Raw genomic sequence first — 25,861 nt, 5'->3', positions numbered from 1 at the left:
CGCGCACGTGCGCGCGTGGCTGTCACCGTCCTCGCTCCGCGCGCCCGCGGGAAGCGTCCCCTCCCCGCAGCCCTCGGCCTGCTCCCCGCCCCGCCCTCGGGCCCCCAAGATCACTACACACGACGCAACCAAACCAGGCTGCTGCCGCCGGATACCGCGGTTGGCTGAGCGCTCCGAAGGAGACGGGACTTTCCTGCGGTGTCCCACCCTCTTCAGCATCACTTCACCAATCGGAAGTTCAGATCTAAACTGGAGGCAAGGGCCTGGGCTCGCCGTTGAGTGGCTGCGGTGGCAGTCACTCCGAACGCTTTTGTTTTCTAAGGGGTACGCCTACTCTAGCAAGACTGGTTGAGGTGTCTGAGCCCCGCCGACCCTTTCCCCGGGAAACACGTAGAGGCTGGTACCCGGGCGCGGGAGACGCTCACCCCCTGTTCCCGTGAAGGACTGCCTTTCGGAACAAGTCGGCGCCAGGTGTGGCGCCCCAGGGGATCGTGTTTCGGACACCGGATGGATAAGCCTGTTGAACACTTAAAATTAGTTACGTGTGCTGACCTCTGTGATTCTCAAACTCAAATCACTTGTGGAGGCCGTTTAGGTAGCCAGCACTTACCGCCCTCCACCTCCACTTACCTTTTGCTTCTTTTTAGGGAGAAATTCTAATTATTACCGAGGGTTATTGTTGTTCTTCAGTCGCTAAGTCGTATCGGAGTCTTTGAGATCCCAAGGAGGGAGGTGGGTAATAATTGTACCTACCCCACGGGATTGTTGAGGCGTATAAAGCTTTAGGACGTGGCTGGTCATTTTAGGTCGAATCCTATGAAATTGCTCTTTTTGTAGATACTTTCCCCACCCCCTCCACCCCGCCCCATGAAAGTATTCTGGGGGAATTCCCTGGCAGTCTAGTGGTTAGGATTATGGGCTTTCACTGTGGGAGTTCAGTACCTGGTCAGGGAACTAATATCCTGCAGGCTGCTGGGGCGTAGCCAAACAAAAGGAAAGAAGAAAGCATTTTTCATTTTTTACTCTGTGATTTCCAGTTTTGGACCATAAACATGTTTTACTGTCATCAAGAGTTATATGGATGTGTGTGTGTGTGTGAGAGAGAGAGAGATGGGGGAATATAGTTTTCTTTATTTAAAACAGTGTTCAATTTTAAATGAGACTTAATGGTTGAATACCTGAATGGCTGAACGAAACACATTGCACAAATGGTAGCCGTTAGCATCACCCCCTCCTACAGGCGAAGAAACAGAAAGTCAGCATGACAGAGTTACTTGCTGGCTATTATACACATAGTGAGAGGCAAAGCTGAGCTGGGACCCACCAGAGGCTGCTGGTCTTTTACTCTGCTCTCCTCCCCTGGTTGTTCAGGCTCTAAATCGTGTCCAACTCTGCGACCCATGGACTGCAGCACACCAGGCTTCCCTGTCCTTCACCATGTCCTAGAATTTGCTCAAATTCACATCCCTTGAGTCAGTGATGCCATCCATCTCATCCTCTGCTGCCTCCTCCTCCTGCCCTCAACCTTTCCCAGTATCAGGGTCTTTTCCAATAAGTTGGCTGTTCGCATCAGATGGCCACAGTATTGGTGCTTCAGCATCAGTTTTCCCAATGACTATTCAGGGTCAATTTCTTTTAGGATTGACTGGTTTGATCTCCTTGCTGTCCAAGGGACTGACTCTCAGGAGTCTTCTCCAGCACCACAGCTCTAAAGCATCAGTTCTTCGGCACTCAGCTTTCTTTATGGTCCAAGTCTGACATCTGTGCGTGACTCCTGGAAAAACCATTGGTGGCTTCTAAATTGCCTGTTTCAGCCCTGAGATGGTGAACTACAGTTCTAGAGCACTTAGCGGAGGCTGTTGCTCTAACTATACTAATAGCATAAATTTGCTCTTCCCTGTGGGCCCCTGTGGTGCCTGTGAAGCACCCGCCAGGCCACAGGAATCATTGGCTGGCACACCCGGCAAGGCTGCCAGGCTGCTTTGGGGGAACTTTATGTCCTGCCAACTGCTAGCAAATTTTCCCCACCAAACTGATTGTTTAGGGCACTGTGGACTTAGCGTGGGAGTGTCTTTATTTTCATTGCTTTGGTTCATCCCTGTAGGTGGGAAAACCAGGCTGGATTCTCCTATAGGCTCCCCATAGGGACGACTAATCAGGGCTTTAACCCAGGGCCAAGATTGCTGGCAGAAAATAAGTGACTTTGGGAACCCACTGAGAAGTAGCATGAGGAGGTAGATCAGAGAGCAGGGACTAAAGATGACAGTAATGGCCAGTAATAGCTTATTTTTATGGAAGGCGTACTAGGAGCTAAGTGCTGGGCTAATTGGCCAAACATGTAGTTGAGATTCCTGGGGGACCTCCAGGCAGATGTGTGGGTCTGGACCTCAGAAGGGAGGCCAGGGCCATGAGTCAAAATAGATGTGGTAGAATATTATGCTGGCATTAAAAGTGCTGTTCACAAAGAATAAATAGAGACAGTAATAGCAGGTAGCAGATAAGGTTTTGAGAAGGAAAAACTTAGGTAGGGCTCACAAAGAAAGACCTGACATACAGACACCAGTTACTAAATATCTGTTGGATGAATAAGGGACGGACATGAGGAAATACAGTCTCAAACTATGGAAACAATGTTAATAGCTGCCATATATTTAAGTGCTTACATAAGGTACTTTGCAAAGTGCTATGAATTCTTTACTTCTGATCTTTATCAAAACCCAGCTTGGTAGGTATATGTCCCTTGTTTATATGTAGGGAAACTGCATAAGGGTGAAATGAAGTAATTTACCCCAAAGCATGATTGGTAGATTTGCAATGTGCATATAGGACTGTTTTAATCCAGATCTCACCTGACTTACATTTTGTTCCTTCATTCTTTCAGAAGATCAGTGGTGTTCCAAGTGACATCTTTTCCCTCCAAGAGGGCATTTGGCAGTGTCTGGAGATTTTTTTTTTCGGCTGTGACAACCAGGAGGTGCCGACTGTCCCCTATATGGGAAGGTCAAGGTTGTGTGACCTGGGACCTAAGACTTCTGAGGTCATAGCTGGGATGTTCCAACGTGCCTCCCTGAAGCACTGAGCCTGGATGAAAGCATCTGCAGATAACAGCTCCTACCTGAATAAGGGTGAGTAAGAGCCTATGAGGCCTCAGGACCCTTGTAGAGAGCTCAGTGGTGCTCTGTCTCTTCATTTTGGGCCTGGGCTTGAAGATCCTTGAATTTGCCCAGGCTGTCACCTGCAGTGTTGGAAGCAAGCCGACCTGAGTAGGAATTTCTACCTTACCTTGACCTTGGGCATAATTTAGCTTCTCTGAGCCTCAGTTACCCCATCTGTAAAAATGGGCATAATAATAATATGACATGTTTAAAAGCCCCTCTTAAATGCAAATTAATATGTATTGAGTGCCCTCTGTGTCTAACGTGCTGTGTAACCTTGAAAAGGTCTTTACCATTTCTGCACCTCCATTTTATCCACACTTAAAATGGGGAGAATAAGGGGACTTACCAGTGGTTCAGTGGTTAAGAATCTGCCTTGCAATGCAGGGGAAGTGGGTTCAATCCCTGGCTGGGCAACTAAGATCCCACAGGCCACGGGCAACTGAGCCCACACGCCACAACTATTGAGCCTGTGTGTCCTGGAGCCTACATCAGCTAAGACCCAACATAGCCAAATAAATAAATAATTTTTTATTTTTTAATGAGGAGAATAGGAAATGGGATTGCAAATAGCAAAGCCTCACAGCACACATAAGTGGAACTTTAACTGGGGTTCATTTTTGTATGCATGCATTTGGTTTAATTCTCATGATTATGTAGGTTATTATGCCCATTTGACTGTTAAGAAAACAGAGGGACCCAAAGCTGAGTGATTGGCCAAAGACTACACAACCAAATAGAGAAACAACCTGGATCCCAAACCCAGGTTTTTAGCCTGGGCCCATAGACTTCCAAGGACAGCGTGCTGCAGGTTACAAGGGGTCCTGTCTACAGCAGGCGCTGAAAAGCGACCGCCTAAAATTCATGCTTCTGCTTATTCATACTTATGCATGTGAATGTGTTCACCAACCTGGAAGCCCCCTAAACCCCACCCATACTTTTGGGATTTTTATGGAGGCTTCCTCATGTAGGCATGATCCATTATCAGCTCAGTTTCCAGCTTTCTTCCCCTTCGAGGAGGATGTGGGCTGGAAAAGCTAAAAGCTTCATACTTCTAACGATGGCTTAATCTTTCTAGTCTAGCCCCCGTTCAGGGGGCTTCCTGGTGGCTCAGTGGTAAAGAATCTGCCTGCAATGCAGGAGACCCAGGTTCAATTCCTGGGTGAGGAAGATACCCTGGAGAAGGAAATGACAACCCACTCCAGTATTCTTGCCTGGAAAATCCCATGGACAGAGGAGACTGGTGGGCTGCAGTCCATGGGGTTGCAAAGAGTCGGACATGACTTAGCAACTAAACGACAGCAACCACCCCATGCAGGAGCCCACAAAGCATTACCTCATTAGAGCAAAAGATGTTCCCATCACCCAGGCAGTTCCCAGTGATTTAGAGGCTCTGTGTCAGAAACCAGGGTCCAAGACCAAATATGTGAACAGGAAGGGCTCCTGGTGCTTTTATCACTTAGGAAATTACAAGAGCTTTAGGAGCTCAGTGCTGGGAACTGGAGGCAGAGACTAAAGATTTTCTGTTATTTCACAGGACACAATTCAACCCATAACATTCCCCTTCTAGGGGTGGGCTCCAGGAGCTGTATATATGCCAGGATATCTGGGGAGGTCCAGGGAAGTCACATTTTTCAAGAAGGATGCCTTCTATAAGCTTCACATGATTCAAAATGTTGTATTCAAAAACTCATGTTTCCCCATAGGAATGAATGTGAAGGAGGCAATAAAACGCGCACACATACAGCTCGTGAATCAACAGCCCATCTTACCATATTTTTGCTTTTATAAAAAAATTTACTGTGTATTTGGCTGCACCAGGTCTTAGTTGTGGCACGTGGGATCTTCAGTTACAGCTTGTGAATTCTTAGTCGTGGCGTGTAGCATCCAGTTCCCTGACCAGGGATTGCGCACGGGGCCCCTGCATTGGGAGCTCAGAGTCTTAGCCACTGGACCACCAGGGAAGTCCCCCACGGTTTGCTTTGTATCTTTGCAGCATTATCTCTACCTGTGGACACTGTCCTACATTTACAGCAGCACCTGTCACAGAGCTGGTTCAGTCTTCTCTGTGCTGTTTTATTACATCCGATAGCTGCTCCAAACTATTGATTTGGGGGCGTGATTTTCAGCATTGGCGTACCTACTTTGTGAGTGATGTTGTCAAATGACATTTTGATAGCTTTTTAAAGTGGGTTTATAATGACAGTGAACGGCAGAATAATAGCTCAGTGCACAAAAAGCAGTCGCTGGAGTCCAAAGCACACTAACAATGGTGTGCTTTGCTCCGAATTGACACAGAATGTGGTTGCTTCTCAGCGCTGCCCGGTGGCAGCAGAGTGAACGCAGTTTATCATTCATTCCACGCTAACAGCCTTGAAATGGTTTGGTATTTAACAAGTGAAAATGTTTTCTTTCTCTGGCATTTGTATGATTTCCAATATGTATACATGGAATGGCACTTTGATCGTGTTTTTATGTGGCACTATGTCAAAGTCCCATAATTCATGTCTGCATATGACTTATCCTGCAGAAAGGCTGGGACTTGGCAGTGGGGCTCATGCCCGAGCTGAGACATAAAAGCGTTCTTGTCCTGTCGCTCCTGTTTGGGGGTCTCATGGCTGGAGGATGCAATTCTCAGAGAGCAGTCGGGCCCGGGCATGAAAGCCCATCAATAAGGAGCTGGTGACACTGCCACAGCTGGCTGCTTTGTCTCTCTGCTCTTCTGCAGCCCGCTCCATGATGATCTATTTGTCCCAGGGAATAGACGATGGCAGGTTTGTCCATATTTTACACTTATGAACCTGCCTGCTCCTTTTTGCTCCATCTGTCTTTGTCCCTGGTTCCTGTCTTTTCATTTCACAGACTGGGCAGCAGGGCTTGGCAACGAGTTATGAAGGTAGATTCCATGAGGATGGCTTTGGGAAAGGAGGGAGGGAGGGAGAAAAAATGGGTCAGCTCCCTGCCAAGAGGGGAGGAGGAACAGGTTCAGGAGAAAGAGATGTCACAGACTCTGGTGGGCGGGTGGGGACCTCGGAGAGATAGGGGAGGGAAAGACCCTAGGACAGAAAAAACAGTGATGCTGGGGAAATGTGCTCATAGAAGATGGCTTGGACGTCTGAGTCCAATCCCAGTAATTAAGCTGGGCCCAGTGCACAACCTAACTGTAGGAGCCAGCTGCCAAGAATCTTTTTTTTCTTTAATTTCTGGATGCCCTGGGTCTTCATTGCTATGTGTGGGCTTTCTCTGCGTGCGGTGAGCGGGTGCTGCCCTCGAGTAGCAGACCGTGGGTTTCTCACTTCGGCGGCTTCTCTGTTGGCATGCAGGCCCTAGAGCACATGGGAGTCAGTGGTTGCAGTGCACGGGCTTATGCTCCTCTGCCTGTGGGATCTTCCCGTACCAGGAAGGGATCAAACCTCTCCATATCCCCCGCATTGCAAGACAGATTGATTCTTAACCACTGGACCACCAGGGAAGATTCCTCCCAAGAATCTTACATGTTGGTATTGACATCCTTGTAAGGCCCCCTCCCACACTGAGCAGGGCTGACCTGTGTCACCAAAGAGATATTCAGAAATGACAGGATATGATTTCGAAGGTCAATTCACAAAGTCCTTGAAGGTTCCCTCTTACTCTCTCCTGGATCACTCACTCTGGGGGAAGTCACCTGCCATGTGGTGAAGACACCCACGCAGCACTTGGAAAGGCCCATGTGGCAAAGAACTGAGGTCGCTGGCCAAGAGCCCCCAACAACCAGCGCTGACTTGCTAGGTGTGTGAGCGGCCCACCTCGGAAGCAGATCCCACAGCCTCCATCAGGCCTTCAGATGACCACAGCCTAAGCCAACATCTTGACTGCAATGTGGTGAAAGACCCTGAGCCAGAAGAAGCCCAGCCAGCCACTCATTCGTGAATTCCTGACCCATTTGGAACCGTGTGAGCTCATAAATGTTCATTGTTTCAAGGTGCTAAATTTTGGGATAATTTATTCCACAGTAATTGGAAATGGTCTAATTATATTACTCCTTACTTGCAGAATTGTCTTCCAACATCCATCTGGTTTACTGCCCAGAATGCACAGTCCATGGGGCAGGGACCCATTCCCACCAGGTGCCGAATTAACAGGCATTGCATGTCACTGAGTGCCATGCAGTCAGCTCCCCTGCCCTGCTCCTTCCAGCAGAGTCAATGGGGTTAGTTAAGTGAGGGAAAGATTCTGGGGGTGGAGTGGATGTGTGAGCCAGGGAGAGGGGAAGAGCCACGGTTAGGATGATCATACGTCCCAATTTGCCCAGGATAGAGGGGTTTCCTGGGATAGGGGACATTTAGTGTCCAAACGGGGACAGTCTGGGATAAACTGGAGTGAGCTGGTCTCCCTAGCTGGAGTGGGAATGGAGGTCTCAAAGCTGCACTTCCAGTGAGCCGGCCAGACTGGTTCCCTTGGCCTGGATATGGAGACTCATCCATCTGATCTGGTCAGGGGTGAGAACGTGCTCGTGGAGGGCCTAGTTTGATCTTCCTATCCCACTCAAACAGAGGGAGATGGGAAGATGGCCTTACAAATGCCTAGACTAGGACTTCCCTGGTGGTCCGATGGTTAAGAATCTGTATGCCAGTGCAGGGGATAAGGCTTCGATCCTTGTTCCGGGAGGATCCCACCTGCTTTGGGGCAACTGAACCCTCTCCCCCTAGAGCCTCTGCTCGGAGTCAAGAGAAGTGCCGGCAGTGAGAAGCCCGTGCACCGCGACTAGAGAGTAGCACCCGCTCACTGCAGCTAGAGAAAGCCTGCGTGCAGCAACAAAGACCCAGTGCAGTCAAAAATGAGTGGACCAGCAGGAGGAGGCTTTGGGCCAGCCCTTCCTCATTGTCCCCAGCAGAGATGGCCAGGAACGCCAAGAGTTTGCTGAGGACTCTCACACTAGACCTGGAGGATAAGCCCTTCCCTGGCCAGGGGTCCTGGCTCCCCATGGCTTGATAACCAAATGACCAGTTAGTTGCTGTGCGGCCTCTGTTGTCACAGTCCAGTGATGGGTCACCAAGGCCATCCACTCCATTGTTAGAAAAGTGCTCCTTGTACTGAGTGAGAAGATGCCTCCACATCATCTCCAGCCTCTGATAACATCCGATCGTGCAGAACAGTCCGAACCCATTCCTTCCTGGAGGCCCTTTCACATACTGTGCACACACTGCTTCCTCTGCCCAAGGCTCTCCTTGCCCTGCTCCCTGCTGGCAGACTCTCTCTGCTGAACCTTTAAAGTGTTAGGCACTCAGTCATGTCTGACTCTTTGCGACCCCATGGACTGTAACCCTCCCAGCTCCTCTGTCCATGGGATTCTCCAGCAAGAATACTGGAATGGGTTGCCATTCCCTTCTCCAGGGGGTCTTCCCGACCCAGGAATCGAACCTGGTCTCCTGCATTGCAGGCAGAGCATTTAATGTCTGAGCCACCAGGGAAGCCCAGCCTAGGTCTAACACCAGGCCATCTGTGAGGCCCAGTGAGCTGTCACGCCCACCTCTCCACACCTGCCACACTTGGTTCCTCCACCGCAGGACACCAGTGACATGTTACTTGCTGCACCTCCATCTCCCCATCTGAGCTTTTCCTGAGTGACTGACTGTGTCTGGGAACACTTCAGTCATGGTCGCTTTTGGTTCTTCTGATAACCCAAGGAGCAACTGGGCTCAGCTGTGTGTTAACATAGAATAACCTTCGGCCTTAGCTATAAAGCACCAGCGATACAATATCTTCCTTGCATTTATTCTGATGGTTCTGCCTGTGTATCACAGTTGATTTAGGTTTTTTGTTTATCATGATGATATACAGTATCCTTTTAAAATAAATCCTGCAAGGAATACATATTCATTGTAGCAGCTTCAGAAAACACAAGGGGAAAAAAAATAGTACAGGCCTCACTTCCTTATAGAAATTGTCATTGACCCTCAAAGTCTATATAGAACCTCACATTTTCTCTTTCCCCCTCCCCAATATAAGTCCTCATACCTCTCCATATTTTTTCATAGCCTGTATCACAATTGGCAAAAAATATTTTTGTGTATATTTTTCACTTTTTCAGCCAATATTTTTAGCATGTCAGGCAAGAGAGGGGAGAGGGGTTAGGTCTAAGGTCTCTGCCCCAGGGGGGTCAATACCAGTTTGATTTTGTCTCCCCAGCCAGGCCAGGCCTTAAATTCCAAGAAGGCTGCGGGCTTGTCGTTCTGGCCACGTTTGGCGTCTCAGGGCTCAGCACATGGTCTAGCCACGTGGATTCAACATTTGCTGAAGGAATCACAAAATTAAAGCCTGCCAGGGCACTCCTCCACCCCAAGCATATCGGGAGGGCACTACCATCAGCCTCAGCCTCAGTGAGTGGACAGTCTTTGGGGGGGGGGTGTATGCACATATTCTCTGGAAGTTATTAGGCTCCTGCTGCCCCCCCCATAGGGTCTGCAGGCCCTCTGCTCCCACTGAGGTCTGTGACCTGGGGGACCGTGGGCTGGGAGAGGACTAGTTTGGAAGTTAGGCACAAGACCTGGGCAGAGCAGGAGAAGGGCATGGAGCTCCAGGAGGCCCAGGCAGAGATGGTAGAGGGGGATGGAAAGGGAAAAGGAGATGATGGAGAGAAAGTGTCCCTGCAACCCAGAGCCTTGTCCATCTGTCTTGTTAGGGGGTTTGTTCCTTTCAGACTATGATAAACGGTACCTGTGCCCCAGCCCCGCAGGAAGGCACAGGCGCACAGAACTGTATACCATTTCAAGCGGGGTTACTGACCCTCTGCCACTCACCCTGGAGGGCCCATTTAAGAACCCCTGGTGTTATTGTTCAATGCTCCCATTTTACGGGGTGGAAACTGAGGCCCAGACTGGGCGAAGGGTTTGCTCCAGGCCACAGAGCAAGTCTGTAGCAGAGCTGCAGAGGCTCAAGGACAAGAAACCGGACCTCTGCCCTGCATCTGCGTTGCGGGAAGAGAGGGGACAACGCCCACCTGCCCGGCTGGCGAGGGAGGCGGGCGGCCCGGTGGGGCGGGGCTTACCCGAGTCCCGCCTCCGCTGCCGGGTTCGGGGGCGGGGCCTCCCTCCAACCTGCACCGCTCCAACATGGCTCCGCGTCTATGCAGCATCTCTGCGGCGGCGCGGCGGCTGCTGGGGGGCCCGGGCTCGGGCCCCCGGGACGTTGTGGCTGTGGCTGCGGCGCGGTAAGAACCGGGCTGGGCCTGGGGCGGAGCGGTGCGCCTGGGGGCTGCAAGAGTGAGAGCCAGGGTCTGGGCCTGGGGGATGGGCAGAGACTCGGGCTTGCAGTCTAATGGTTAGAGGCCGAGGGCGAATCTCTAAGCCTGAGGAGGAGGTCTGGGCAAAGAATGGGGGAAGTGGGAAAGGTGGGCGCAGGGTCTTTGCCCTGCTAGGTACTTGGCTCTGGGCAGAGACTGAAGGACTGGGTGAATGGGAGGGGCAGGCCGTGGGGCGTGGGGAGTGGGAACTGGCAGAGGGCGGGAGCAGTGGCCCTTTCCCTGGCCTTTGCGGTGGTTGTGAGATGGACACCCCGGGGGACTTCTACGACAGGCAGCTCCTCCCTCGGTTAGTTCTGGGGGTCAGAGGTATGGGGAGCAATGGAGATTCCCAAGGGCCATGGCTGCACAGATCCTTGGCTTCCCAACCATAAACAGCACAAGGGAAGCAAAGGAAGCCTGAGAAAGGGTGGGAGTTCCCAAGGTCACTCCCCCTGCCGTCCTGAGGCAGCACCGAGTCTGGACCCGGGCTTCCTGACACCCCTGTGGTCCTTGCGCCACAACTGGTGGCCTTCTGGGGGAGGGAGGCTGGTTGGACCCGGCCCAGAGCCTGGTCTTTTGTTTGGTCCCTCCTCTGGGCCTCCCTGACTGGCCCTGGGCGGCCCCGCCCTCCTCCCTCTGGCGCCCTGTTCTTCCCCCATCTCTGCTCTTCCCACCCTCTAAACAGTTGCCTGTCCCTCCCACTGGACCATCACCTCATCTTTCTGTTTCCCCAGCCCTTGGCTCAGGGCTCAGGACAGTGTGTGCTCAGGAAGATTTGCCAAAGAAGTGAGGACACCTGTCCCCCGACCTGTGGAAAGGAGGCAGGGGTCTGTCCTGCCCAGCAGCCTAGGTGTGAAGCTGTGAGTTCTGTTAGACCTTGTTGTGAGACGATACAGAGTGTTGTGCCATGGAGTCGGGGAGGCTGGAGAAGAGGAGCCAGCCGTGTGCCTTCACCCCGGTGTTTAGTTCCTAAGTTGTGTCCAGCTCTGTTGCGACTCCTTGGATTGTAGCCCACCAGGCTCCTCTGTTCATGGGGTTATCCAGGCAAGAATACTGGAGTGGGTTGCCATTTCCTTCTCCAGCTTCCCCACCCACCCTGCTGTTATCGTTCAGTTGCTAAGTTGTGCGCGACTCTGAGACCCCATGGACTGCGAGATGCCAGGCCTCCCTGTCCTTCACTATCTCCCAGAGTTTGCTCAAACTCATATTCATTGAGTAAGTGATGCCATCCAACCATCTCATTCTCTGTCACCCCCTTCTCCTCCTGCCCTCAGTTCTTCCCAGCATCAGGGTCTTTTCCAGTGAGTCAGCTCTTCACATCAGACGGCCAAAGTATTGGAGCTTCAGCTTTAGCATCAGTCCTTCCAGTGAATATTCAGGGTTGATTGACTGGTTTGACGGCTCAGTAACTGGGGAGAAAGCTCACGACATGGAGAGAACCTAGAGTTTGCCTGGCACCTACACAGCCAACTCAGCCGTTTTCAGTGAGGTGACCTTGCGTGAATTATTTGGCCTCTTCAAGTCTCAGATTCCTCATCTGTAAAATGGGGGTGAGAAAGTAGAATGATTTCACAGAGTTGTTGAGGATTAGCAGTCATGTGTGTAAGGTACCCAGCGCTTGGTGAACTTGTAACAAATGTTGCCCCTTGCCCAAGCCTATGTCTCAAGCAATGTCTTCATGAGTCCCTTATAATGTCAGGGCTGAAGGGGCTTTGGGAAGGTCATGTTCTGTGATCCCCTCATTTTCCAGATGAGGAAATCCAACCTGGGGGCAGGACCTCACTTCCCTAGCCTTACAGAACTGGTTGGTGGTAGAGCCAGAACATCAGGAGGCCACAGGAGGAACATAAGCCGTGTAGGCAGCCTGCTGCTCTGTCATCTTGGACGAGGTGCTGAACCTCTAGGGCCCTTGGTCTCCTTCTCTCTGAAGTAGGACTGGAGGTCTCTGCCAGGTGTTTTTTGCAGGATTGCTGTGACGGTGCTTGGATTCATACTTGCAGTGTCTCAAGGACTGCTGCGAAGTTACCTGTGCCCTGGTTCCCACCTTGGATACCTGTCTGCCCCATCTCTCTGGAGTCCCTTAGAGGGGCCCTCTGGCCTCTTGAGCTCAGAGTGGGGCTTTGAAGTCAGATGGACCTGGATTGGAATCCTCTTGGCCATTGGTTAATTGTCCTTGAATAAGGCCTGGTACATCTCTGGGCCTCATTTTTCTCTATTTTGTTTTTGGTTTTGTTTGTTTTTGAGCCTCATTTTTCTCAAAAACATATTGTGAAGATCAGTTCTCAGCACATAGTAAGTGCTCAATATGTAGCAGTTGTTACTGCTACATCAGTAGTCCTGTTGTTAAAAGGACTTTAGTTCTTCCTGTATGTCTTCTAAAGACATAATTGTGTGTGTGTGTGTGTGTGTGTGTGTGTGAGTTACTCAGTCGTCTCCAACTCTTTGTGACCCCATGGACTGTAGCCCACCAGGCTCCCCTGTCCATGGAATTTCCAGGCAAGAATACTGGAATGGGTAGTCATTCCCTTCTCAGGGATCTTCCCGACCCAGGGATCGAACCCAGGTCTCCTGCATTGCAGGCAGACTCTTCACTGCCTGAGCCCCCAGGGAAGCCCGAAAACATGCTTGTGGAGCAGTAAACTGAAACGTGGCCCCTTTCTAAAGTCAGCCGACTCCAGACAGAAGAGTGTTTGAGAGTGTGCGTAGAGCCAAACTTGCTAGCATATCAATCCAGGACATTCCGGAGCAGTTTCATGTGGGGTGGCACCAGACCACTATCCCTGTTGAGAGTGCCAGTGTGTCTCCAAAGTTCTCATCTGGGGCAGACATTTGTTGAACAGCTCCCAGGCTAAAAGCGTTGTGCTGGGTACCCTAGGGGGTAGAGAATGTCCGCTCCAGGCTGAGGGGGAAATAGGAGAGGTGGGCTTTTTGTTTGTTTTTTGGCCACGCAGCATGTGGGAACTTAGTTACCCAGGGATCTAATCCGCACCCCCTGCACTGCTGGAAGTCCCAGGAGAAGTGTTTTTATGGAAGGGGTTGAACTGGTTTTTCTGGGCCTAAGGGGCATTCTTAGTATAGTTTAGATAGCAGAATCGTTGGTGTTTCTGGGATAATTTACTGAGATTACATGAAAAAAGAAAGAAATTGGGACTACCTTAGAGCAGTGATCCTTAAGCCTGAGCATGCGTCAGAATCCCCTGGCAGACTTGTTAAAACCCAGATTGCTATGCCTGCCCCCGGAAGTTTCTGTTGCAGTGGTTCTGGGTGGAGCTGGAAAAGCTTTAACAAGTTCTTGCTGCTGCTGCTGCTGCTAAGTCACTTCAGTCATGTCTGACTCTGTGCGACCCCATAGATGGCTAACAAGTTCTTAGGTGATGCTAATGATAGGGAATCTTGGATTGGTGGTCACCAAATTTAGAAGGGAAGTGGGGACTTCCTGACGGTCCAGTGATGAAGACTCCACACATCCACTGCTGGAGGCTTGGGTTCAATCCTTGGCTGGGGATCTAAGAACCCACAAGCTGAGTGGGGCAGCCAAAAACAAATAAAAAAGAAAAATGTTTTTTAAAAAAGGAAATTGACTTGAAAGCTTGGCAAAATAGATTAGAGTAAGTGGAGACATCTAGCCTTGGTTTACGGGCATTAGGGAGCAATAGAAGATTTTCAAGTGGACAGATAGCATCACAACCGTGGTACTTCACAAAACCAACGGGCAGGTTAGGAAAAAAGAGGACAAGTGGGAGCTAGGAGATCAGTTAGGTAGGAACAGTGATACTAGCTGCACTGCTGTGTCTGCCCTTTTCTCTGCAAGGCACATGAGGCTCAGAGAGGTGATGCTGAGCTGGGACTAGTCCTGGGTTTGTCCAGAACCTGTGCTCTTAAGCAGTAACTCTGCTGGTGGTGGTGGGGATACAAAGGGGCCCTGCATCCCGAGTCCACACGGAGCCCGGGTCCACCCTCTCTCTGCTTTCCTACCTCCCAGATGTCATCATTTTCATGCAGCTCTGTCTTAGCTCCCCCACACTCCTTTACTCTTTCCCCCGGCGTGGGCTGAGCGTGTGCCGCGTGCCCAGCGCTCTTCCAGGCCCTGGGGAGACAGCAGGGATGCACAGGAGAGAGAGCATCGCAGGCTACATGGGGCTGCTGCCAGTGGGAGACGGCAGACGGCACATACTGAACCCCCAAATTCTACAGTGTGTTAGAAGGAGCTGTGGAAAAAGTAGGGAGCAGTGTGAGAAGGGTTGGGGAGCTCAAGGACAGGAGGATGTTGTGATTTCATTGAAAAAGTGAAATTTGAACTCTTGAAATGTGAACCTACAGATGCTAGCTTCAAGTTCAGACCCTGCTCTGGGATCTTCTTGGGACCTGCAGAAAAGATCTTTGGACATAGGCTGCACCGCCCTGCTCTTTTGACACGTGGGGAAACCGAGATGTGGAGGCAGGAAAGAGGAGGTGGGAAGAGTTGGGAGCTCCCGGACACTCCCCAGCACCCAGGTTCCAGGCTCTCTCTCCAGGGCTGGCCACTTGGCTGTTTATCCTGGTCAATGCTGATGTTAATAAATTACTCAAGGCCCAGTCCTGGAGCAAAGGTCTTGATTGACAAAGAGTAGGAGTTGCTGTCCTCTCTGTCACCACCCCTTCCAGGGGACACAGCCTCTCTACATTCAAACCAAAGGTCAGGTCCCTCTACCAGTGGCTTTGCTAAAAAACACCTGCTTCTTTATAGTATCTCCCTGATGCTAGTTCCCCCGGTTGGTACCTGACCTGAGGGTGGAGCTGGCTTTAGAGGAAAGAGCTCTGGGCTCTTGCCAGAGCTCTCTGCCCCAATTTGCTGTGTGGTCTGGGACAAGTTTCTTAACCCTCCCACCCAGGACCTTCTATTTTCTTATCTCAAAAATGGGGATATGAATAGTATTAACGTTATACTCTCGTTGTATAGATTCAGCGGGATCCTGGTACTGACAAGCTGATCACGGGTCCCTGGCAGAGGCTATCCTCAGCCAGTGTGAGCCACAGTGAGGCTCCCTTATTCTGGTCCCCAGTTTCCGCAGACCACATTGGCCATCTGATGACAACTGTCTTTTTTTTTTAATTAAAAATTTTAAAACATTCAAGTGTAGAGTTTGCCTGGTGGCTCAGATGGTAAAGAATCTGCCTGCAATGCATGAGACCCAGGTTCAATCACTGGGTCAGGAAGATCCCCTGGAAAAAGGAATGGCTTTATTTTTATATATATATATACTGTTAATGGCTTTATATATATATACTTTTAATGGCTTTATATATATATATATACACACTTAATGGCTTTATATATATATATATATATATATATTCTTTTTCAGATTTTTTTTGTTTTTTTGACTGCCTGGTATGCGGGATCTTAGTTCCCTGACCAGGGATCAAACCCTAGCCCCCTGAAGTGGAAGTTCAGAGTCTTAACCACTGGACTGCCAGGGAAGTTCGTGTCTTTTTGTTTTTGATGAAGGAGTACACACAACAATAGAAAGCCTATGAATTCAGAAATATTTAAAAGTTTTTTCTTTTAGCTTTAAAAAAATTATCATGAATAACGAAAAGTTTAACCATCTTCCTCTTCCCTCTCCCAGGTAAGCAGTATTAACGGCGTGGGGCTGAGAGTTCCCCAGTGGCCTGGTTAGGACTCGATGCTTTCACTGCTGTGACCCAGGTTCATTCCCTGGTCAAGGAACTAGGATCCTGCAGGCCGCCTGGCATGGCCAAAACCAAACAAACCAACAAAAAAACAGTTTGGAACAAATCCTTAATTATCTTTCCTCTGTGCTCATACAAATATATTGTCATTTTTAAGATGCTGTTCAGATTTTATCAGTCCCAGTGCTCAATTCATATTTTGCAGAAAAGCAATACTTTGATTTGCAAGACATTTATTCTAGCCACAAAAAAGGCTCAAAAAAGAAGAGAATTTGCTGATGGGACCCCCACAGCCAGGCTCCTGGGCTGGAACTCATCTAGCAGGAGGCTGGTGTTTCAGGCCTGGCTACAAGCCTCACCACTGCTGCTAAGTAAGATGATTTATCACCTCTGGCAGCCTAAACATAAGCCCACCCCCGCTGGGACCTTGTGTGGGGGAGTGCAGTTATAATCTGGCAGGACCTGGTGATTGGTCCCCCTGCTCTGAACAAGGCATGTCATTCATTCAATCAGCAACGTGCACAGGGCAGGAATTTGTCAATTAAGTGTTGGCCGAATGAATGAATGAATCTTGCCTTCTGATGCCTTTGACCCCCCTCTATCTGCCTTTATCTGCCAAACCAGCCCTGGAGATTTGGAAACTGTCCAGATCACCTCCATTGGAGAGCTCACCCAGACTTCCAGGGGCCAAGTTCAGGCTCACTCATCTGGGCTCTCCTAGAGACCTCTGGCTGTAACTGTGTTCCAAGGTCCCCTTCTTTCAGCGGACTGTGACCTCCTCAAGGACAGGGCGTGCATGTCTCGGGCGCTCCATCTGTGGGGGCCGGCATCAGGCCCGGGCCAGGTGTAGTGTGAGCACTGGGGAGGACCGTGGGTGCAGGCTTCTCGTCAGAGGGGACAGAAATTGCAAAGAAAGCACAGAGTGAAAGCATCTGGTGCACAGAGTGAAAGCATCTGGTGTGTTCAGGGAGAGGCACACTTGGAGAGCAGGATACACAGGTACGGGTGGACCAGAGGGGAGGCTGCCAGGGTAGGTTGGGCTGTCCCAGGTTTTGGACACCAGGCAAGATGTGTTTGGGGTTCACCCTTTTGGCAAGGGATACAGTTGCAGGGTCCAAGTGGAGGACCTCTTGGAAGGGGGTGAAGGGGAGGCAGGGAGGCTGGAGAGAGGCGGGAGTGGGGCTGCCTCCCCTGGCCTCCTGAGGCTCTGCAGAGTTTCAAGAAGCGAACTGGGCAGCCAGGATCCCCGTGGCTGGCTCCAATGACATGAAATCCGCTGGAGCTGCCATGGGATTCCATGGCCCCATTCCCAGAAAAGTGGGTCACCAGCCTCGGGGAGCAAGGCTTCTGGGCAGATGGAAGCAGGTCCCCCTTGAACTCTTCTGTCCCGCAGCTTCTATTCCAAGGACAACGAAGGCAGCTGGTTCCGGTCCCTCTTCGTACACAAGGTGGACCCCCGGAAGGACGCCCACTCCACGCTGCTGTCCAAGAAGGAGACCAGCAACCTCTATAAGATCCAGTGTGAGTGGCTGCGGAGTCGGCCGACCTGCCTTCCCGGGGGCCTGCGAGGCTCCTGCTGGGGACTTGAAGAGGAGCCTCTTCAAGTGCTGGGAGCCCAGGCCCTGTGGGGCTACCCCCATCCCAGCTTCCCACAGACACCCCCTCCCCGTCACTTCACCTCCCGTTCTCTGTCCTCTGTCTCAGTTCACAATGTGAAGCCCGAGTGTCTGGACGCCTACAACAGCCTGACGTGAGTGAGCCTAACCCTCCCGTCCCCGCCCCTGCCTGGATGGGGGACTCTGTCCCAGCCCTGTTCTCTGTGCACAAATCCGGGGGCTGTAGACTTCAGAGCCACACGTCCTGTGCGGCCTCTGCATGTTAGTGTCCTGAGGGCCTGAGTCGGAAGCCTTAACCCAGGGGCTCTGGGGGCTGGTGTGAGCCCTCCCCCTCTCTGTGCCCGCACCACCCACAGGGAGGCTGTGCTGCCCAAGCTGCACCTGGATGAGGACTACCCCTGCTCGCTCGTGGGCAACTGGAACACGTGGTACGGGGAGCAGGACCAGGCAGGTGAGCTGCCCACGCCCCAGCACAGATGGCTGCCCTCCACACCCCCCGCACAGTGGTGCCCAGGGGGGTCCTTCTCAGTGCAGTCCTCATGGGCTTTCTCCCCTGCTCATATCTGTGATGGCTCCCTCTGCCCTTGGGGTGGCCCACGAGGCTCTTGAGCCCTTCCTTGCCCTGCCTCGGGTCTCCTCTCACCACGTCTTCCTGCTCACTGCATCATCCCACCCCGGACTCCTTTCCGTTCTTCAAGTGGACAGGTTTTCCCTCTAGTTCCAGGCTGTTGTTCCCCGTTTCATCAGCCTGAAGCTCTTTCTCCCTGGCCTCCTTTTCTTGGCTCACTCCTCTACTCACCTTTTATTTTGGTGTAGATATCACCTCCTCCTGGAGGCCTCCCCTGATTCCCTCCACCCGAGCTGGGTGAGGCAGCTCTCCCGTCTCCCCAGCCCCCAGGACTTGCCTCTCCACAGCCTTGACCATGTGCCCTGTTGTGTCTGCCTCCCAGCGGACAGGGCCCCTGCCTGTCTGTCTTCACCACAGAATCCCCAGGATGCCATGCATATTTATGGAATGAACAGGGCCTCTTGTCTGAGCTGGTTCCGTGCAGCTTCAGGAATACCCCAGCAGGCTCCATCCCATGTCGGTTGGCACCAGCTGTGAGGACCCACACATGAATTTGGTTCACTCACAGTGTCCCAGCCACTCCAAGGGGCCTTGGCGTTTAGATCTGTGCTGTCCCGGGAGGTAACCACTAACCACATGCAGCTATTTAAGTTTAAATTGGGTAAAGTTAAATAAGAAAAATTCAGTTCCCCAGTCAACAGAAGCCACATTTCAAGTGCCCATTGATAGAAATATGTGACTCATGGCTACCACCTTGGTCGGCACAGCTGTGGAACTTTTCCATCATAGTCGAGAGTCCTTTCAGACAGTGCTGATTAGACTGCAGGTAGCACAGGGAGCTCCTCTGGCCCTGACAGAAGGTCCTCTATGCTTCCCTTGAATGCTCCCAGCAATGGGGAGCTCACTGTCTCACAAACCAACCTATCTCATCCTTCAATTGCCCTGATAATAGAATTTTTTTTTAATCTGTGATCTGCAGTTAGGTAGATTCTCTTAATCATTTATTCTGTTTCAGTAATCATTGACACATTGATACTGGGGTAAGAAAAAGCCGACTGTCTTCCATCGCACCCCTTACAGCTTTCCCATCTTTAGGTACAATTTAATCAGTTTCTGCAGTACTTCTTGGATTCTCCTAAGTATTTGCTAATTGAGAAATGAACTTTGTGTAATGAGAGCTTGAATTTTAAAGCATGTCTATATTTTGGGTGTCTTGAAGGGTTGTGCACCTTGTAGAATCAGGTGGGGAGCAGACTCCCTGAGGAATCCACATTTTAATGAATTTGTAAGAACCAAGTACAGAGGCTGTGATAAAAAAAACTGCAAATGGCGCAAAGAATTTTCATTGGAACGTAAGCCTTCCTCCTGCTCGAGATCCCAAAGCCTCAGTTATCTGGCCCAAGGGCATCTCCTGTCACAATCTCTCGGGTCTCCACTGAGAGACGGTGCACAGCCCAGCATCTCTGGATATGTCCCTCCCTGCCTAAACACACATGGTAGCATACTGCACGGGCTGTTCTGTTCCTTGGTTTCACTTTCAATTCACTGTCCTGGAGTAATCCATCTCAGCCTACCTGCCCCTTCCTTTGACCCAGCCTACCCCTCACAGACCTGCTATGAGGTCAGCTTTCACATGCCGCAGCTCCTAGGGTATAAGTTCACTCTGATCCTCTTCTTGTTGCTCTTTAAGGAAGATTGGGTGGGTGCCTTATTCTCAAGATGAGGACATTGAGGCCTAGAGGGGTCAAAGGCCACTTGGCAGAGCTGCAGCTCAAACCCTAGTCTCCTAGGCTTGTGTCTGGGGTTTCCCCTACCCAGCACTGCCCCTGGCAAGGCAGAGGAACTCAGAGAGTCTTGATGCTACAGAGAACTGGCTGGAGGCTCCTCCTATCACATACACATGGAGCTTGGTGGGCGCAGAGCAGGGCAGGGTCTGCGCAGCCCCCTGACCTGTGCCTTCCTCCCTGTCCCCACAAACAGTACACCTATGGCGATTCTCAGGGGGCTACCCAGCCCTCATGGACTGCATGAACAAGCTCAAGAACAACAAGGTACGTGGGCATCCACTCGGCTCACCTCTCCGGGTGCTGGTTCTGACTCAGCCCTGTGTTGGGGGCTGCCTCCGCCACCCCCTGGGGCACACCGCTGGGGGGTGGGGCACTTCCTGGCTGCTGTGCCCAGCTCGCCTGGCCCCACCCCGCCCGCAGGAGTACCTGGAGTTCCGAAAGGAGCGGAGCCAGATGCTGCTGTCCAGGAGAAACCAGCTGCTCCTCGAGTTCAGCTTCTGGAATGAGCCACAGCCTAGAGCCGGCCCCAACATCTACGAGCTGAGGACGTACAAGCTCAAGGTGCCTCCCCCTCCCTGCAGCAGTGTGCTGTCCCGGGAGCCTGAGAGGTGGGGGGTGGGCCCAGTGCCCCAGCACCTGGACTGGGGCTTCTGGCCTCAGAAGAGGTGTGTATGCACGTGTGCATACATGCATGCTCAGGGGTGAGTCAGGGCCCCTGCAGGAGGCCAGGCGGCCCCTGGAGCTGGAGAGACAGTTTCCCAGCCCCACCCAACAGTGAGGATTGAAATCCCAGGTAGGGGCTCATTCCCACCCTCTGCTCTGGTTTTCTTTCAGCCAGGAACCATGATCGAGTGGGGAAACAACTGGTGAGTGGTCGTGCCAGGGGGTTGGGGGGACCCTGGTCACCTGGTGGGCCTCGTTTTCCGGGTGCTGTGGCAGAGAACACGGCATCCTCTGTGCCTCGTGGGTCCAGGAGCAGGCAACAATCCAACCAAGGGGATGAGGATCCTCTAGACGAATGGGGTAGAACACACAGCCAGCAGCCGCACCTCCGTCACCCAAGTCCCCGATCGTCTCTGAGAGCCGAGGGCTCTACCCTGGGCTCCTCCCTTGATGTGTGACTGAGAAACCAGCCTGGGATCCCCACAGAGGGCCCTCTGCACCCGCCCTGGCCTCGGCCCCACACTCTTCTGCCATCCCCAGGGCTCGGGCCATCAAGTACCGGCAGGAGAACCAGGAGGCGGTGGGCGGCTTCTTCTCGCAGATAGGAGAGCTCTACGTCGTGCACCATCTCTGGGGTAGGCTGGGGACCCCCCAGGAGCCCTCCGTGGCCCCCTCCTTTCTCCACTGTCACTCTGTGTTGACACTGCGAATACATTAGTGTCCTTGTGGAGCTTACGTTCTAGCAGGGGGAGACACCACCTCAGACATAAACTAACAAAAAGGATAATTTCGGATTTTTACAAATCATCAAGGGACAGGGAGAAATAAGGAAGACAAACATGGGAAGCTTCACTGGCTTGAATAGACTAGAACATCTTTCTAAGGAGGTGAATGTAAGCTTAGCTACAGAATGAGGAGTCAGCTGCGAGCTGTCAGAGAACGGTATTCCAAGTGGAACAACATGTGCAAAGGCCCTGTGGCAGAGAAAGGCCTTCAGGGTTTTGAGGCATGCATAGGAGCCCAGGGTGGAGGGAGTGGGGAAGAGTGGGAAGATGGGGATTGGCCGGATTGCACTGGGTCTTGCAGGCCATGAAGATGAGCTGGGATTTATTCTAAATGCAACAGGAGACTGCTACAGCATTTTAAGCAGTGTGATGTGACCCAGTTTGCATTCTAATGATTGTTCTGGCTGCCATGTGCTATGTTGAGAGCACTTTGTAGGGGAGCAAAAGAGGATGTGGGGCACAAGGAGATGGTTACACTAGCTCAGGTGGGAGAGGAGGCTGGCCTGGACAGTGAAGATGCTGAGAGGTCCACAGACTCAGTGGTCTGGAGGTGGATCCACTGGGACCGGTGGATGAATTGTCTGCGTGGGGCGGGGAAAGACAGGAGACTCCAGGACTCCCGGACTCCTGCTTGAGCAGCTGTGTGTTGCTTAATGAGACCCCTGGAGGGGCAGGTTGGAAGGGTCAGGAGTGTACATTTGGTCCTTGGAAGGGTTACCTTTGAGACACTGACACATCTAAGTGGACAGCGGATACACTGTCAAGTGGATACATCAAGTGGACACTGGATATTTGAGTCCAGAACCTGAGGGAGAGTTCTGGGCTGGAGATATACATTTGGGAGTTGTCGGCAAATGTACTGATTGTCAAAGACGACAGCAGAAGCATCCGGGGAGGAAGAGACAGCAGGGTAGGGTTTGGGGCAATGGGAGGAGGGCCTCGTGCTGGGGACAGGCTCAGGTCCCCTGTGCCCCAGAAACGAGCCTAAGCCTTATCCCACAGCCTATAAAGACCTGCAGTCTCGGGAGGAGACCAGAAATGCTGCCTGGAGGAAGAGGGGCTGGGACGAAAATGTCTACTACACAGGTGAGCACCTCTTAGGAAGTCATCTGCCAAGAGCTCCATCTGAGGATGGAATCCCCTCTGTAAGGAGATCTAGCTTTACTTGATTACCTCTCCTGATGGGGAACTCACTTTCAGGACAGTGAGTTCATAGGTTCCTGTCCTGGTGGCATGCTCTACAGGATGCAGGCTGTCCTAGGTGAGTCCTCGAAGGGGCAGTAACCCAGCCAGGTGGTCTCTGCCTCAGAGAAATGTTGTGGTTGACCACACAGTGTGACCTTGGGCCTGGTTTTTCACCTCACTGATGCTTTTCCTGCCTCTAGGATGCCGATGGTGATGGTGCCTCCCTCGAAGGGTTCCAGGAGCTAATTTATAAAATTATAGCCCAGACTCCAGCACAGAGGAAGCACAATTTTTTTCAAGCAAGTTTTTTGCTTATGGCATTTGCCACTCTGCTGGGACTCTTGAGAACCACCTGGAACCAGTACATGCTGATTGAGCCCTCACTATGTGCCATGGTGGGAGGGGGTCAGGAAGTGCAGAAAGAACAGGAGCCTGTTTTCTCCTGAAGGAATTTACAGTTGAGCTTGCACACTGACCAGCTGGTAAATGCATCTCCTGATGAGTAAGCGGGAGCCTTGTTCTTCTCAGTGTGGTCCCGGATGACAGTGTCATCCTCCCCTGAAAGCTTGTTAAAAATGCCCAAGCTCAACCTGCCGCCTCCCCCCCTCCCCATACACACTGAATCAGGATCTGCACTTGAACGAGAACTGTAGGAAATTTGGAAGCATGGTCAAGTTTAACAGCACTGAGCAGGAAGAAAGAGTCTGACTACCTGGGTGACCTTGGGTGACCCTCTCTGGACTGCAGTGTCCCCTGTAACACCTGTAACATGAGTCAGTTGAACTAAATCAGTGTTTTTCAAACCTCAGCCCCTTGGGGGACACCCTCACAGCTTGTGTCCTGCCAGTTTCCTTCTGCTGAAATTATTTTCTTGATCTCTTCCTTTGAATCCCCCTACCCCGTTCTTTCGGAGAAGGCAATGGCACCCCACTCCAGTACTCTTGCCTGGAAAATCCCATGGACGGAGGAGCCTGGTGGGCTGCAGTCCATGGGGTCGCTAAGAGTCGGACACGACTGAGCGACTTCACTTTCACTTTCATGCATTGGAGAAAGAAATGGCAACCTGCTCCAGTGTTCTTGCCTGGAGAATCCCAGGGACGGTGGAGCCTGATGGGCTGCCGTCTATGGGGTCGCAAAGAGTCGGACACGACTTAAGCGACTTAGCAGCAGCAGCAGCAACCCTGTTCTTTGCCTGGCTTTGTGCTAAGCAATAATATCTGTGAAGTCACTTTTACTAATAAACAATGCTCGTTTTTTTTTTTCCTTCAAATTTTGAAAGCTGCATTTTGTCATAACTTCAGTCCCCTCATATCCTATAACTTGGGAGATGTGGCTCTCTCCATAGGCCACTCCAGGAGAGCGGGGGACTTTAGCTATCTCAGCATCCCAGGCTTCCTCCTCCTTCTTCAAGGCACAGTTTGGGGGGGTTGGCTCACCTCCAGCCCATTCATGATCTCTGCCTCTCTCTCTGCAGTCCCCCTGGTGCGACACATGGAGTCTCGGATCATGATCCCTTTGAAGATCTCACCTCTCCAGTGATGCTGCTGCTGCCTCCATCTCCTCCCCCACTCTCCCTCAGGGTAGCCATGGACAGAGGAGCTCCCAGTTCTGCTGTCTTGGTTTTCTCTCCTACCCTATGGACTCTAGGGGGTTAGTGCTCAGGTCAGACAAGGGGGAGCTGAAGGATGATGGGGTTATGAAAACTTGCAGCCCTGCCCAGACCCTTCCCACCTTTCCTGCCCACCCTTTCCCCTGTGCAGGAAGCAGTTTTTAATTTCTCTGAACGGAACAGCAACCTTTTATGTCTTCTCACATTTCCTCCTCAGTTCATTTCAGTTCAGTCACTCAGTCGTGTCCAACTCTTTGCAACCCCATGGACTGCAGCACACCAGGCCTCCCTGTCCATCACCAACTCCCGGAGTTTACCCAAACTCATGTCTCTTGATTCAGTGATGCCATCCAACCATCTCATCCTCTGTTGTCCCCTTCTCCTGCCCTCAATCCTTCCCAGCATCAGGGTCTTTTCAGATGAGTCAACCCTTCGCATCAGGTGGCCAAAGTATTGGAGTCTCAGCTTCAACATCAGTCCTTCCAATGAATACCAGGACTGATCTCCTTTAGGATGGACTGGTTGGGTCTCCTTGCAGTTCAAGGGACTCTCAAGTGTCTTCTCCAACACCACAGTTCAAAAGCATCAATTCATCAGCGCTCAGCTTTCTTTATAGTCCAACTCTCACATCCATACATGACTACTGGAAAAATCATAGCCTTGACTAGACAGACTTTTCTTGGTAAAGTAATGTCTCTGCTTTTTAATATGCTGTCTAGGTTCCTCCTAAGATTCCCCATCTCAAGGTCACCAGTTCATAATCATCACTCTGGAAATCCTTAGATTAGCTTAAGTTGCACAAAAGGTAGTGTGTCCAGTGATTAAAGGTGGTCTGGGAGGAGGTTAGGCTAGGCCAGGCTCTCAGGAATTCCCTGGTCTCCACTGGGCCACCCACTTGCTGGACAGTCTGAGCCAAGACCCTCCTGCTGGAAGAAAGCCTAGAACTGCCTCAAGAAGCAAAAGGGAAAGCCCTCAAATTAGCTAAGTTGGCAGGATGTCCACATATTCCACCCAGAAAGGCTGAGAAAAGGAATGGGAGCTGAGAAGAATCTGCGGGAGGGAAACAGAATGGAACAGGAACCCAGAAGGCAGAACTTAGAACTCAAAACTTGGGTTTGAACTGAAGAATTTGGAATACAGAATGGGGAAGATAGAACAGAGGTGACACATGACCACTTGGGGAGGGGCTTCTAATACAAGACTGCTGGAGAGGTGCACCTCATGCTCCCCACATAAAGAGGCTGAGATCTTGAATGAGTTGTTCCAGCCCTTCTGTGTAGGGAGAGCCTCCTGCTCTCCCAACTGCTCTCCTACTAGCAGAGCTATGGGCTAGGTCTTATACTTCCCTCACCCCGAATTCCTTTTCTCCTTCTTCACAGCCTATCAGCCCTACCCTCATTCTCCTGGGCCATCGGGTGTGTGGAGTGGGGTCAGTGACTTTGGAGGCCTTCTCAGTGATCCCACACCTCACAAACCTCTGGGTAGCTTGATTCTGCCTCCCTTTCAAGGAAAACTTGTGCTGGAGTTGCTGATGGAACCAATTAAATATTTACTATAAA

General features: G+C 51.4%; 1 protein-coding gene across 7 annotated transcripts; it reads left to right on the top strand.

Annotated features, from left to right (window-relative positions):
- Positions 1-87: 87 nt before the first annotated feature.
- NIPSNAP1 (nipsnap homolog 1) lies at positions 88-25,861 on the top strand. Of its 7 annotated transcripts, none has more exons than XM_086348629.1 (12): positions 314-471; positions 648-732; positions 2,882-3,125; positions 17,483-17,610; positions 17,794-17,839; positions 18,062-18,156; positions 20,254-20,324; positions 20,481-20,621; positions 20,895-20,926; positions 21,264-21,358; positions 22,511-22,594; positions 24,168-25,861. In XM_086348629.1, exons 7-12 carry the CDS (start codon positions 20,292-20,294, stop codon positions 24,230-24,232), a joined length of 450 nt encoding a protein of 149 aa, XP_086204755.1. In that variant the 5' UTR covers positions 314-471; positions 648-732; positions 2,882-3,125; positions 17,483-17,610; positions 17,794-17,839; positions 18,062-18,156; positions 20,254-20,291; the 3' UTR covers positions 24,233-25,861. The 7 variants fall into 7 exon arrangements, with proteins under 7 accessions (XP_086204754.1, XP_086204755.1, XP_086204752.1 ...); XM_086348627.1 differs by having other exon boundaries at positions 341-537; XM_086348628.1 differs by lacking the exon at positions 648-732 and having other exon boundaries at positions 88-537.

The sequence above is a fragment of the Bos grunniens genome, chromosome 17, assembly GCF_055505025.1.
Source record: "Bos grunniens cultivar Pamir isolate PY7600 chromosome 17, Bosgru_T2T1.0, whole genome shotgun sequence".
NCBI lineage: Eukaryota > Metazoa > Chordata > Mammalia > Artiodactyla > Bovidae > Bos > Bos grunniens.
This window is presented reverse-complemented; position numbering and strand designations above follow the sequence as displayed.

Coding starts and splice junctions, on each gene's coding strand:
- NIPSNAP1 (XM_086348625.1), top strand. CDS start 10,247: ATGGCTCCGCGTCTATGCAGCATCTCTGCGGCGGCGCGGCGGCTGCTG. Junction 20,325..20,480: donor ACAAGCTCAAGAACAACAAG/GTACGTGGGCAT, acceptor CCCCGCCCGCAG/GAGTACCTGGAGTTCCGAAA. Junction 20,927..21,263: donor ATCGAGTGGGGAAACAACTG/GTGAGTGGTCGT, acceptor TGCCATCCCCAG/GGCTCGGGCCATCAAGTACC.